Here is a 12,177-nt window from a genome sequence, read left to right on the forward strand (position 1 = left end):
AGAGTGCGGGGGGCGCTTTGTCGTAACCTCTATTCACGCGAGTAAGTCCAGGCGCGAGGAATGGACTGTGCAGAGGTTGGGGAAGTCGGTGACTCGTGACGGGGTCGTTCCAATGTTGCGTAGGGTATCTCTTTTCAGTGGGTGCGTGGTTGATGTGAATCAGAAGCGGGAAGGAGAGATGAATGGGATGAAGAAGACTACTGTGTATCTGTAGATACGGCTTGGGTTTCTCTTGTCAAGCTATGTGATCAACGGAGAGGCCGACGAGGAAGTGAGGATGAGGGGAGGGTGAGGATGATGATGGGGGAGGAGGGGTGTTGGTTGACTTGACCGTGGTGGCGAACCCTGCACTCATCCGCTAGTCCGCAATGCCGCTAGTCAGGTCATATCATCATTCCGCCCCCTTCCCCATCTCAATATCTCAACTCGCGTGGCTATTAGGCGTGTAATAGAACAACAAATTGAACAGCCTTAAAAATAATGAATGATCAATGAAATGTCAATGCATATGTCCCACGTGGTTTAATGACATATTGACAAGCCTAATTCTCTTCAAAGGCAACTGGGGTCCAGGCACGAGATACACACGCGTTCGCGTTGATGGTATGAGTGGTGGTGGCGAATAGTGGAGGTTCGGAAGGGGCTACAGTGGGGTTGGGCAGTTTAGGGAGGTCAAGGGTATGTTCCCTGGGAGGGAGGTTTGGTGTTTGTATGGGTTTTGGGTGACGCCTGATGAGAACCCTTTGGTACCTGTCAACAAGTGGTCCAACTAGAGTTGCATCTCACAGATCATATCCATCCTACTCCTTGTCCTCTTCCTCCCTACTTGTCCTTCCCCTCCCTCTCTCCCTTCCTCTCCCTCATCCTCTCTTTCTCTTCTCTCTCTCTCTCTCTCTCTCTCTCTCTCTCTTTTTCTCTCCATTCATCATCTACTCATACTCTACTACGAACCTCGCGACGTCTACTTATTCATTCACGAGGACCGCCGAACGTTGATCAAAGTCAAGGGTATTACGACACCCAATTACGCCCAACAATCCCGTCTCTAGGTCTTGACTTGCCTGGTTCCTCGAAATCGTTCCTCGACTGTCACGCCCAAATCAAACCACGACACAACCGACCAACCTCTACAACTCACACTCATACACTCCACAATCACTACCCCTTGCCAAACTATCTTGCACCCGTATCTTTGCTATAATCAATTGCTCACTCCACGTTCCGACCCAATGTCGCGGCTGCCAACGCTCACAACGCCTGGCCGCCTCAACGGCTCACCAGGAAACGCTGCCTCTGGTATCCCAGGCCCCACGACACGCCGCCCCCGCTCCTCCTTGGGCCCAAGCAATGTCCCGGCCACCTTGACCAAGAACGATCCCGAAAGGGATCAAGCCTACAGCGACCTCGTCATGCGTCGTCGTCCACCATCGTCACAGGGCCGTAGCATGGGCCCAAAGGACTCTGACCCAGATACGCCGACCCAAAGTAGAGGTGGACCAGCCCAGTCCTTCCTCCAGACGCCGAGCAACAACTCGGGCCTGAACTCGTCCAGGTCTCCAGGCCTTCGTCCGCGCACACCCTCGTCTATTACGACGTCGTCTTCGCGAGTGAACTCACGCACCTCTCTCTCGGCTCGCTCCTCGTTGGCAAGTTCTTCAAACACGCCTGCACGACGACCGAGTATGGCATCCTCCACTTCTACGCCCTCGTACCGAAGGCCCGAGTCGCGAGCCGGCCTGGAGAGCACCAAGTGGACTCCAACTGTCGGTGAGCGTGTGCGACTGCCCTCTCACGGCTACGAGGGCACGCTGCGTTACCTGGGCCCGACCCACATCCGAGATGGCATCTGGGCAGGTGTCGAGCTGGAAGGCGGCTTCAAGGGCAAGGGAAGGAACGACGGCTCTGTTGACGGGTGAGAGATTACACACGCTCATTCTCGGATAAGATTATTGACCACCCCAGCGTCAAGTACTTTGAATGCGAGCCCAACTGTGGCATCTTCGCACTCGCTGAGAAGCTCGCACCGCCTACCGCCGCACCAACACCAGCCTCTCGCCCTGCATCGGTGGCTTCGCATCGCTCCCTGACCTCGTCGTACTCGGCCTCGGGCCGAGCGACACCCGCTTCGGAGAGGAACAGGCGTGGAGCAACGACGCCTAGCTTTGGCACCCGATCCGTGACCACCCGGACACCGAGGAAGGTGGAGGACGATAGTGCTGGGCCGAAGAGCGCTGCACACGCAGCTGCCAACATCACCGAAGGGTCGCGTGCTAGCAAGTACCTCGGCATGACCGCTAAGCAGCTGGACGCCAGGTCATCCGAGACGGCCTCCGCTGGGTCAGGACTCAACAACTCTCTGACTCCCAAGGCTACCAAGATTGGCACGACGACTCCTGGGCGGGGACCTAGGCCGAGCGTGGCAAGTTCATTGGCCACTCCCAAGGCTCGCGTGGCACGGCAATCTGAGATGATGCCCCCACCGCCTTCCCCTCAGGCCTCCAAGAATACCGCTGCCAATACTGCTGCTCTCGAAAGGGAGATCGAGGAACTGCGCCGTCGGAACATGGAGCTCGAGGACCAGGTTGCCAGCATTCCCGACACTTCCGGCGACGCGGAGAAGCTGGAGGCGCTCCAGACCGACGTCGAGAACGCCAAGGCTGAGGCGGACGCTCTCCGCATCCAGCTATCTGCCTCCAGCGGCGATGCTGAGGGTGTTAAGCTGAAGGTAGAGGAACTGCAAACTTCCAGCAGCAAGCTCAAGGAGGATCTAGCAGCTAAGGAGCGCGAGGTCGCGGAGCTGCAAAAGGAGATGCGTATCTCGACCGAGCGCGCTGCTCACGAGCTCGAGGCCGGTATGGATGCGAGGCGTGAGGAGATGCGTAAGGTTGAGGAACGTGCAGACGCAGCCGAGACGGAGGTGGGCCAACTGAAGAAGCTCACCGACGAGCTGACAAGTGCTGGCAACGTGAGTTGGATGGTATTGCAACCAGCTGACATGGCAGCAAATCATCGAGATCAACGAGAACAAGCAGTTCCAGCTCGAGATGCAGGTACGCGAGCTCGAGGAGAAGCTGGTCAAGGCTACGGAGGAGGCAGCTGCTGCTAAAGAGAAGGCCCACGTCGCGCATGTGGACAACAAGCCACGCACAGCCGCTGAGATCGACAACGAGACCCTCACCGACCAGATCAAGCACCTCCAGAGCAGAATCCTTCACCTTGAGGAGCAACTTGAGGACACGCGTAGTCAGGCGGAGACCGACTCGGACGCGTGGCAGGCCAAGTACGACAAGTCGCGCGATGCGGAGAAGACTGTGGAGGCTGAAGTGCAGCGTACCAAGGCGGAGATCATCAAGCTCCACACGGACGCGACTGCGGCCAAGGAGCGCATCACAGAGCTCCAAGGCGCCCTCACCGAGAATCAGACTGCTCTCGAGAGCGCCCGGGCGGAGATTGAGACGTTACGGCAGGAGGCTACTGAGCGGCCCGACGAGGAAGGCGACGCCAAGGCCGGCGAACTGAAAGAGCAGCTCGAGGAAGCGGACAAGCGAGTCACGGAGCTCGAGGCCAAGGTTGTTCAGCTCGACATCGAACTACAGTCTGCGCGCAAGCGCTCGATTGATGGTGACATCCCGGTTGGTCGTGCACCCCGCAAGTCGAGCAGCTCGATTGAGGAGGCCGAGAAGTCGATCCGCGGCTACCATCACATCATCGCCGAGATGAAGGAGGAGAACTCGGGGCTCAAGAGCAAGCAGACGGACTTGCAAGACGAGATCGGCATGCTCAAGGAGGAGATTAAGCTCCTTCAGGAGATCAACGACTCGGAAACGCCTAATGGCAATGGCGGTGGTTCCGAGGAGACGGTCAAGCTGCGTGGCACCGTCTCACAGCAGAGCCAAGTGATCAAGGAGTTTGAGCGCGAGGTGTCCGAGCTCGAGTCGCTCGTCGAGTCCAAGATTTATCGCGAGGACGAGCTCGAGACACGCGTGCACGAACTGGAAGCGGAGATGGAGCGGCTGCGCAACGCCAAGCCTGCGCCGGCACCCAGCTCTGTTCCCGCTGTTCCCTCTGTTCCCGCTGTTCCCTCTGTTCCCTCTGTACCCTCTGTACCCTTACACAGCCGCAACCCATCCGAGCAGTCGAACGGCTCGACGACCGTCAGTGCGGGGAGCAGCGAGACTGTCCTGCGCTGTGAGCTGTGCGAGGGTCCACACGAGCTCGATGCGTGTCCTGTGTTCACTGGCGCGCCGCTTGAGGGCGGGAGCACATCGCCACTCAACATAAAGAAGGGCAAGAAGTGGTGCAACGACTGCGAGGTGAGTGTGCAAAAGAATGCCGCTAACAGCCAGAGCGCGGCACACAACACTGCCGAGTGTCCGCTCGCTGAGGACGTGTTCTAGATGCTGCGATTTTTTTTGGGCGTCCTGTGCTGAACTGCATGTGCATATTGTTTATTAGCCTGGGCCGTTTATAGTAATGCACCCGATGGTATGCGGGGAGTTTGTAGAGTCAACATGGATCCAGCAGGCGATGGCCCGCATTATCCCGTCAAATACCGGTACGCACAGGGAGGTGACGGATGAGCCTTACTGACAGCATGTCGTCAACAGCGTCATCCGCTGCTCGATGCATCACACCTTGAATCTCTACGCAACTTATCATGCACGTCCTCCTAACAGGCGCAACCGGCCGCTGCGGCACCCACACCCTCTCGCAACTCATCGAGGCAGGCCACACGGTCCTAGCGACAGACCGTACCCCGCCATCAACCCTCCCTCCGGGGGCGGAGTTCATGTCTGCCGACCTCACCTCCCTAAACGACGTTGACGCGCTCTTCACCCAAACCTTTGACGGGGTCATCCACCTCGGCGCAATACCTGAGCCCCGACCGGGCCTAGACGACCGCGCATTACACGCCAACAACGTCGTCAGCAGCTACAACGTCATGCGCACGGCGGTTGATCATGGAGTCGACCGAATCGTGCAGGCAAGCAGCGTTAATGCGCATGGACTTAGTTTTGCTCCGCTAGGCCATACAAAGTTTGAGACGTTTCCTATTACCGAGGAGGTTGAGCGGCGGCCTGTGAGTGTCTCTTTCCTCTCCCCCACCCTAAACCCCAGGAAGACGCCTACGCCCTCTCGAAACACGAGTGCGAGATCCAAGCCGACGCGCTTGTCCGCTGGTCTCCGGGAACCCGCATCGCATCCCTCCGTCCCCACATGGTCCGCGACAACTACGCCACATCGTACCCCGACACGCAGGCGTGTGACATCTTCTCGTGGGTATCTTATACGGCTGTTGCGCGTGCGTGTGTGTTGGGTCTCACGAGTGAGGGATGGACTGGACACGAGGTATTCAATATCGTGGCACCGGAGATATGCTGGGAGGGCGGGGTCGATGACCAGTTTACAAAAGCTGGAGAACTGCCCAAGGACAAGGTCGGGACGTTGGAGCTTGTGAGCAAGTACTGGCCGGGAGTTGAGTGTGATGCGGCTTATTGGAGGGATAAGCCTAGACGCGCGGTGTGGGACTCTTCGAAGGCTGAAAGGATGTTGGGATGGTGGCATGAGTAGATACTACAAATACACCCAGACAATAAACACGTACAAGCTGCATGATCTTTACAAACACATGGACACTACGCCTTGGTGGCCTCCGCCTTGGCCTGAGCCTTAGCCTTGACAAGCTCCTCCTGGGCCTGCTGCTCGGTAATAAGGATGAAGTCGCGGTCGCACAGGTAAAACTCGTCCTTCTTGAATCCAGCCTTGCGCGCCTCGGCCGGATCCGTAACCTTCTTAGGATCCTCGACCAGGCTGCTCTTGACACCAAACACTGCGTCCGACGAGAGGAAGATGTCGCCCTTGAAGTACAGCGCGGTAATGAGCTTTTCGTATCCGTCGGCGATAAACATCATGTGCAAGTGCGCCGGGCGGAAGACGTGTCGGTTCATGCTGCGCAGGAGCTGGCCGACTGGCCCGTCGTTCGGAATCGGGTATGGAACAGGCATGACACAGCGGAAAGCATAGTTGCCATCCTTGTCGGAATACAGGCGCCCACGGCAGTCCTGCACGTACCCGTCCTCTCCGGACCGCTGCGTGTCGTAGTATCCGTCCTCGTCTGTTTCCCAGGTCTCGATGAGGCAGTTGGGGATAGGCTTTCCGTTCGTGTCGAGGATACGGCCCTTGACGAGCATTGGCTCGCCCGATTCTTCGCCGGCAATTTCGCCGCCGATTGCCACCTCGCGCGCATCCTCGACGAAGAATGGGCCGAGGACTGTCGCCTCGGTCGCTCCCTAGAGTCAGCTATTGAGGTGGGGGAAACTCACAGGAGGCTTGGGGTGGTTGAGCGTGTCAACGAGTGCGGAAACGCCAAACACGTCCGAGAGGAGAATAAATTCTTGCCGGATATCGGTGCACATCTGTCCAGTCTTGGTGAGGAATTCAAGGCCGGTCCTGTGGTCAGCAAGCGCCTCCAGGCCTTCTGGCGACTCACATCCACTCTTCGGGCGTAAGGCCGACCTCCTTGACAAACGAGTGCATGTGCCGCACAAGAGCCTCGAGCACATACTTCTGCCTGGGATTCGTGCATCCCTGGTTAATGGCAATGACGTTCTCGGTGAGTTTGTCGGCGCTCATATCGGTCAGGTTGGGCAGGTCGTCGAGGTCGACGTCGGGTGCACCGCGCTGGATGGCGTCCAGGATCGCCTTGCCGACATGGGGGACGTCGCTGACCTTTGGCATGTTAGTTGATAGGCTGTGGATGTGGGTGTGGGAAGACAGGTGGGCTGCGTGGACTGGGCTTATAATCTGTATCCTGTATCAGCTGAACATGACCTTGGACCATGACGTTGCGGTGATTTAGGACGCCGCCGCACCAGGTGTCAGAGTGTCATGTTCAGGTGGGGCCACAGGGCCGACGGACATCTCACAGCCGAATGCCGAACTCCCTATTTTGTCTTACAATGGATCAAATCGCCGCTCGCCGCACTGACAAAGCCCTCCCACCAGTCCCACTAGTCCCACCAGTCCCAGGGCTCCCATTGCAGCGCGAGGCGAGTGGGACGCCGCGAATTCGCCGGGCATACCCCACGGGCACGGCACGGAAGACCCGATCGAGGACATGGTATGTGCGAGTGATTGACAAGCTGAAATTGTTTGAAACAGTACTGTACTGTAGCCTGAGTGTAGCAGCGATTGTGCCCGATCACAAGACCTGATTGAGTTGAGTTTGCTGGAAACTCTGGGATCCACTGTGAAACCCGAACCCGATCTCGGGGCGCCAACATCTCCGCACTCTAGATTCCGCCTCAGTACTCGTTCAGCACTCGTTCAGTACTCGTTCAGTACTCGTCCAGCACTCGTCCAGCACTCGCTACGCTCGTGCACCGCCGCTTCATCCGATACATGCTCTAGCCATGCTACTATACAATCACATACACTAGATCGACACCTCCTTGATGTTTGGGACGACGTCAAACGTCGCGCCCGTCTTGGCCTTGACCTCGTCGACGGTGGCGCCGGGCATGAGCTCGGTGAGAGTGAGCTTGCCAGCCTTGCGGTCGACCTCGAACACGCAGAGATCGGTGATGATCATGCTCACGCAACGCGCGCCCGTAAGCGGCAGCGAGCACTCCTGCACAATCTTGGGCTTGCCGTGCTTGTCCGTGTGGTCTGTGCAGACGATAATCTTGGTCTGGTCTGGCGACGAAACGAGGTCCATAGCACCACCCATACCCTTGACGAGCTTGCCAGGAATGATCCAGTTGGCGAGGTCACCTGCCGCCGAGACCTCCATCGCACCGAGGACCGAGACGTTGACGTGTCCTCCGCGGATCATGGCGAACGACTCGTCAGATCCAAACACGGATGCGCCCGGAACCATGGTCACCGTCTCCTTACCGGCGTTGATGACGTCGGCGTCGACGGCGTAGCTGGCGGGAAGAGGGCCCATGCCAAGCAGACCGTTCTCGGACTGGAGCCAGATCTGGCGGTCCTTGGGCACAAAGTCGGGGATGAGGGTCGGCATTCCAATGCCCAGGTTGGCGTAGTATCCGTCCTTGAGCTCCTGCGCCGCACGCTTGACAATGTTTTCACGGCGGGCGCGAGCCTCACCCTTGCCGAGCGACGCGCCGGTGTCGGCTCCAGGCTCGGGCTTGGTGGTCATGTACTCGATCTCGCGTGGCGTCGTCGCCTTGACAATGCGGTTGACGTACACGCCCGGCACGTGCACCTGCATGGGGTCGATGCTGCCAACAGGCACAATCTCCTCGGCCTCCACAATGGTCATGACGGCGCTCTTGGCCATTGCGCTGGAAAAGTTGTTGGCCGTGTACCGGAAGACAGTGTTACCCGCCTCGTCGACCTTCCAGGCGCGGATCAGGGCAACGTCGCCCTTGATGCTCTCCTCAAGAACGAACTCGCGACCGCCGAACTCGCGCACCTCACGGGGGTTGGGGTACTTGTCTGGCTTGCCGTCCTTGGTGTATGTCTTGGGCACGCTAGCAAGCTGCACAGGTGTGTTGTAGCCGGTGGGGGTGTAGAATGCCGGGATACCTGCGCCCGCGGCGCGCATCTTCTCAGCCAGAGTGCCCTGGGGCGTGAGCTCGAGCTCGATCTCGCCAGTGAGGTACATGCCCTCGAGGAGCTTGTTGCTGCAAGTCAGCGCCGAATACCGATAACCGATAACCAGGCGAGAGAGGCGAGTCTGTCGATATATTGATACTCACGTGCCGATGTAAGAGCAGATTAGGCGACTGAGCTGCTTGGTCTCGAGCAACTTGCCAAGGCCACGAGTCTCGCCGTCCACAAGCGCACCGGCATTGTTGGAGACGCCAGTGAGGTTGTTGACTTCGGTGCGCTTGGCCAAAGCATTAATGAGGGTGTTGGGCACGCCACACAGCCCGAAACCGCCGGCAAGAACCGTGTCGCCAGTCTTGACGCCCTCGACGGCGGCAGCGGCAGACGGGTAGACCTTGGACGAGCGGGCGATGGCGCTCGTCGCGAAACCGCGGGCAAAGATGGACGAGCGGACGGTGAGGCGGATCATTATCGCTCTCAAAGATCAATGAATCAAAAGATGTGGAAGGGGGAAATGAACAAGTGCGTCACCCAGGGGTGGGCATTATCAACTAGTTGGTAACCGGAATGGCAATGCCCGTGACCCGGTGGTTATCCCTTCCCTTGGGTGGTTTAGCCATTCTCACTCAATCGGGTGTTCCGATCCTGAGTCGCGGCCCAGTCCGACTCGACCGAGACACAACATTTGCGGGTTATCAGCCGTTGTCGGCCTTCCGTCAGCACGGCTCAACTTTTTTCTATCGGTCATGCACGGCATCAGTAAGTAGTATGTATGAGGTCAACGGAGAATCCGGTGGGCTACTGACTAGTTTCAGAAGGAATGCTTGGGTTGGGTAGGGTAGATGGTAGATGCCGCACCTGGGCCCGGCTCCTCCGACCATCTACCATCCACCATCAACCAACCTCGCCTCCTCACCATTCCATGCCGGCGGGGTGACAAATCGTCCGTCGTCAACGTGGTCACATCAAAGCACTGGATATGTTTGAGAAACGAGTTCAGGCATGACATGGCATCTCCGAGAGATGAGATGACGGTTAAACCAAGCTCCTCATCCTTCGGTTAATTCCATCCAAGGAATGCTTCAGAACACAGTGTGAGTTCTGCCTCTATCTGCCAAGTTCGCCAGCATCCAAGTGCGTGTGATGCCGTGATCGACAACATCTAGTCAGTACCGGAATTGGATCGGGGCCGCGCACCCGTCCGGTCTCGACTCTGAAACGGTCACGAGCAAGGCCGTCGCTGGGTTATACTAATCCTCCCAGGCTTCCATTTCCTCAACCGCTCCTTGCTTTTACACATCCTCTTCTAACCACCATTGTCAGTCGCACACACACTAATTCACACATGCCTCACACCGTACGGGCTTGCAACTTGCAAACTGTGACTCGATGGGATTAGTGAGAATATGGGCAACTTGGCATGGCACGTCAATTCCCATCGTCAGCTCTGATTCTCAACACACAACTGACTAACCAGTGAGTGTCGGACACCTCCGCCCGTCTCTCTTCGCGGTCTTCGCTGAGCTGACACAACGACGCGCTAATGCAAGCATGTCTGATGGCCGGCGCCCGCCCCATCCATGCCCGCCCCATCCATACCCCGCTGTGTGAATACACATGCATGGTAAAACTATGGGCTATATGCAAGGTTGCCTCAGTCAACTTTTCCTCTCTTGTCTCATGTAAGTCGACGTGTCGTGTGATAGTGATTCTCATTCTCGCTGATAGTTTCGCTTCTAGTCACAGCTGACCCAATCTCTCGCGAGATTAAAGTCGTGTGCCCCTACTAACACCCTAGATGAGGTGAACGAGCTCGCTGACAGCGGTCGAGTGGTACTGCTGCTTCTTGAGGACCGAAAGGGCAAGGAGGAGCGAGTAGAAGTTCTGGACCGAGTCGTGAGGCGTGTTGATGCCGCTGCCGTGGATGATGTGCGAAACCTGGATGGCCTTGCCGGTGCGGTGGAAGACGATCGAGCGCTCGAGGTTCGAGAGCACAACCCAAGCGATGGTGGCATCGTTGGAGGCGGCGTGCTTGCCAAAGCGGACCCAGACCTGGATGTGAGCGTGTGAGTTAGACGTGTGCTTACCTGGGTAAGAAGGGCAAGGGCGTCCATGTGGAGGTACGGGTCGCCGCGGACCTCGGCGACGACGCGGCCACGGGACTTGTCAAAGGCAGCACCGAGCTTGACGGCGTTGAGGACAGCGTCCATGAGGGGGTTGCTGACGACGGTGGTGGGGTGAACCTCGAGGGCGACGCCGGTAGTGCAGCCGATCTGGAGCTCGAGGCCCGAGTGGGCGTGGTTGGCATCGCAAGGCGAGGTGACGGTCCAGTAACGACGGTGGTCAATGCACTTGTTGCGCGCCGTCTCCTCGAGAAGAAGAACATTGAGCGAGAGGAGGACGTGGCTGTACACAACCGCCTGGAGGGAACGGTAACCGTCGGGGCGCTCGGTGCCGAGGAGCTGACGGGCGGTGTGGATCTTGGTACCAGCGAGGCCGGTAGTGAGGGTGCCGGGCGAAATGCCCTCGGCGAGGTAGGACATGAGAGGGTGGTGGAGGTGGTCGCGGACGAGGCGGGACTGGAACTCGAAGACGAGGGGCGTGCGGCCAGTGTCACGGGGCAGGCAGACGGTGTGGGGGGGGTGGGGCGCACACGCGTACGAGATGCCGGGGATGGAGAGCTGGTTGAGGTGACCAAGGAGGAGGCTCACGTCGTGGCAGTTGCCAGCGGGGTGGGTGTGGGCGTGAGGAGGGCCGCAAGGTGCGGGGTCGCAGGCACCGTGAGGGCCGCAAGCGTGAGGCTGGTAGTGGTAGGGAGAGGCGTTGTTGTACGAGTAGGGAGCCGAGGGCGTGTGGGCATGGGGAGGGGCAGAGTAGTACGTCTGGGCCTCGTAGTGGTTGTGAGGGGAGGAAGGGCGGCCGTGGGGCCAGGACGCCCAAGGGGCCCACTGGTGAGAGTTGTGGGCGTGCTTGTCACGGTTGGTGCCACAGGTGCACACGCCATTGAGGCCTGCCTTGCAGTCGTGGTGGTTGTTGGGGATGGCGCCGGGCATGTTGAGGAGTTGTTGGGGTTCGTAAATGTTGAGTAAGCTGAAGAGGAGAGTGCAGAAAGCGTTGAAGACGAGGAGAATTGACACCGATGCTTTTATGGGGAGGTGGATGAGTGAATGAGGTTTATATGTAAAGTTGTGGGGAGGGCTGGGAGGGCTGGAAGGGGTTGTAAAGAGGGACGAGGGGGATGAGGGGGACGAGGGAGATGAGGGCGTGTGCTGTTGTGGCACAGGTGGATGTGTGTGACTTTGTTGTGCAGCCGAGATCGCCAGTGGGTGCGAACATGCCGCTCGGACGCAAACGCAATCTATTCCTTGTTCTTGTCTCTCACGCCCTTTACACTGTCGACGACGACGCATTGAGTTGCCAGCCCAACCAGTCGACATCTGGCAGTAAACTAGTAGCCCAGGTCCTCGCGAGAATGGCCAGTTCCAAAGAGTGCCGGAATGGTAAAGAGAGAAGAGTAGGAATGTGACCTGTAGTCACATTGACTAGTAGCGAACGGAAATGTGGGGGTACAAATGGAGCGAGGGAGAGGCGTTTGGGTGCGAG

At 58.2% G+C, this 12,177-nt stretch overlaps 5 protein-coding genes across 5 annotated transcripts; 2 read left to right on the plus strand and 3 right to left on the minus strand.

Annotated features, from left to right (window-relative positions):
• Positions 1–1,229: 1,229 nt before the first annotated feature.
• On the plus strand, positions 1,230–4,397 carry CcaverHIS019_0605080 (uncharacterized protein; the record flags this gene model as incomplete). Its single annotated transcript, XM_060602973.1, has 4 exons — positions 1,230–1,912; positions 1,963–2,965; positions 3,003–4,313; positions 4,347–4,397. The coding sequence occupies 4 exons, from the start codon at positions 1,230–1,232 to the stop codon at positions 4,395–4,397; spliced, it is 3,048 nt and encodes a 1,015-aa protein (XP_060459314.1).
• A 260-nt stretch (positions 4,398–4,657) lies between these two features.
• Positions 4,658–5,543, plus strand: CcaverHIS019_0605090 (uncharacterized protein; the record flags this gene model as incomplete). The annotated part of the gene is made up of 3 exons (XM_060602974.1): positions 4,658–5,080; positions 5,119–5,454; positions 5,514–5,543. 3 exons carry the CDS (start codon positions 4,658–4,660, stop codon positions 5,541–5,543), a joined length of 789 nt encoding a protein of 262 aa, XP_060459315.1.
• Positions 5,544–5,636: 93 nt separating this feature from the next.
• On the minus strand, positions 5,637–6,738 carry CcaverHIS019_0605100 (uncharacterized protein; the record flags this gene model as incomplete). The annotated part of the gene is made up of 3 exons (XM_060602975.1): positions 5,637–6,290; positions 6,324–6,450; positions 6,491–6,738. 3 exons carry the CDS (start codon positions 6,736–6,738, stop codon positions 5,637–5,639), a joined length of 1,029 nt encoding a protein of 342 aa, XP_060459316.1.
• Positions 6,739–7,435: 697 nt separating this feature from the next.
• CcaverHIS019_0605110 (uncharacterized protein) lies at positions 7,436–9,043 on the minus strand (the record flags this gene model as incomplete). The annotated part of the gene is made up of 2 exons (XM_060602976.1): positions 7,436–8,648; positions 8,724–9,043. 2 exons carry the CDS (start codon positions 9,041–9,043, stop codon positions 7,436–7,438), a joined length of 1,533 nt encoding a protein of 510 aa, XP_060459317.1.
• A 1,325-nt stretch (positions 9,044–10,368) lies between these two features.
• Positions 10,369–11,627, minus strand: CcaverHIS019_0605120 (uncharacterized protein; the record flags this gene model as incomplete). Its single annotated transcript, XM_060602978.1, has 2 exons — positions 10,369–10,626; positions 10,662–11,627. 2 exons carry the CDS (start codon positions 11,625–11,627, stop codon positions 10,369–10,371), a joined length of 1,224 nt encoding a protein of 407 aa, XP_060459318.1.
• Positions 11,628–12,177: the final 550 nt, after the last annotated feature.

This window comes from Cutaneotrichosporon cavernicola, assembly GCF_030864355.1.
Source record: "Cutaneotrichosporon cavernicola HIS019 DNA, chromosome: 6".
In the NCBI taxonomy this organism is placed as follows: Eukaryota; Fungi; Basidiomycota; class Tremellomycetes; order Trichosporonales; family Trichosporonaceae; genus Cutaneotrichosporon; species Cutaneotrichosporon cavernicola.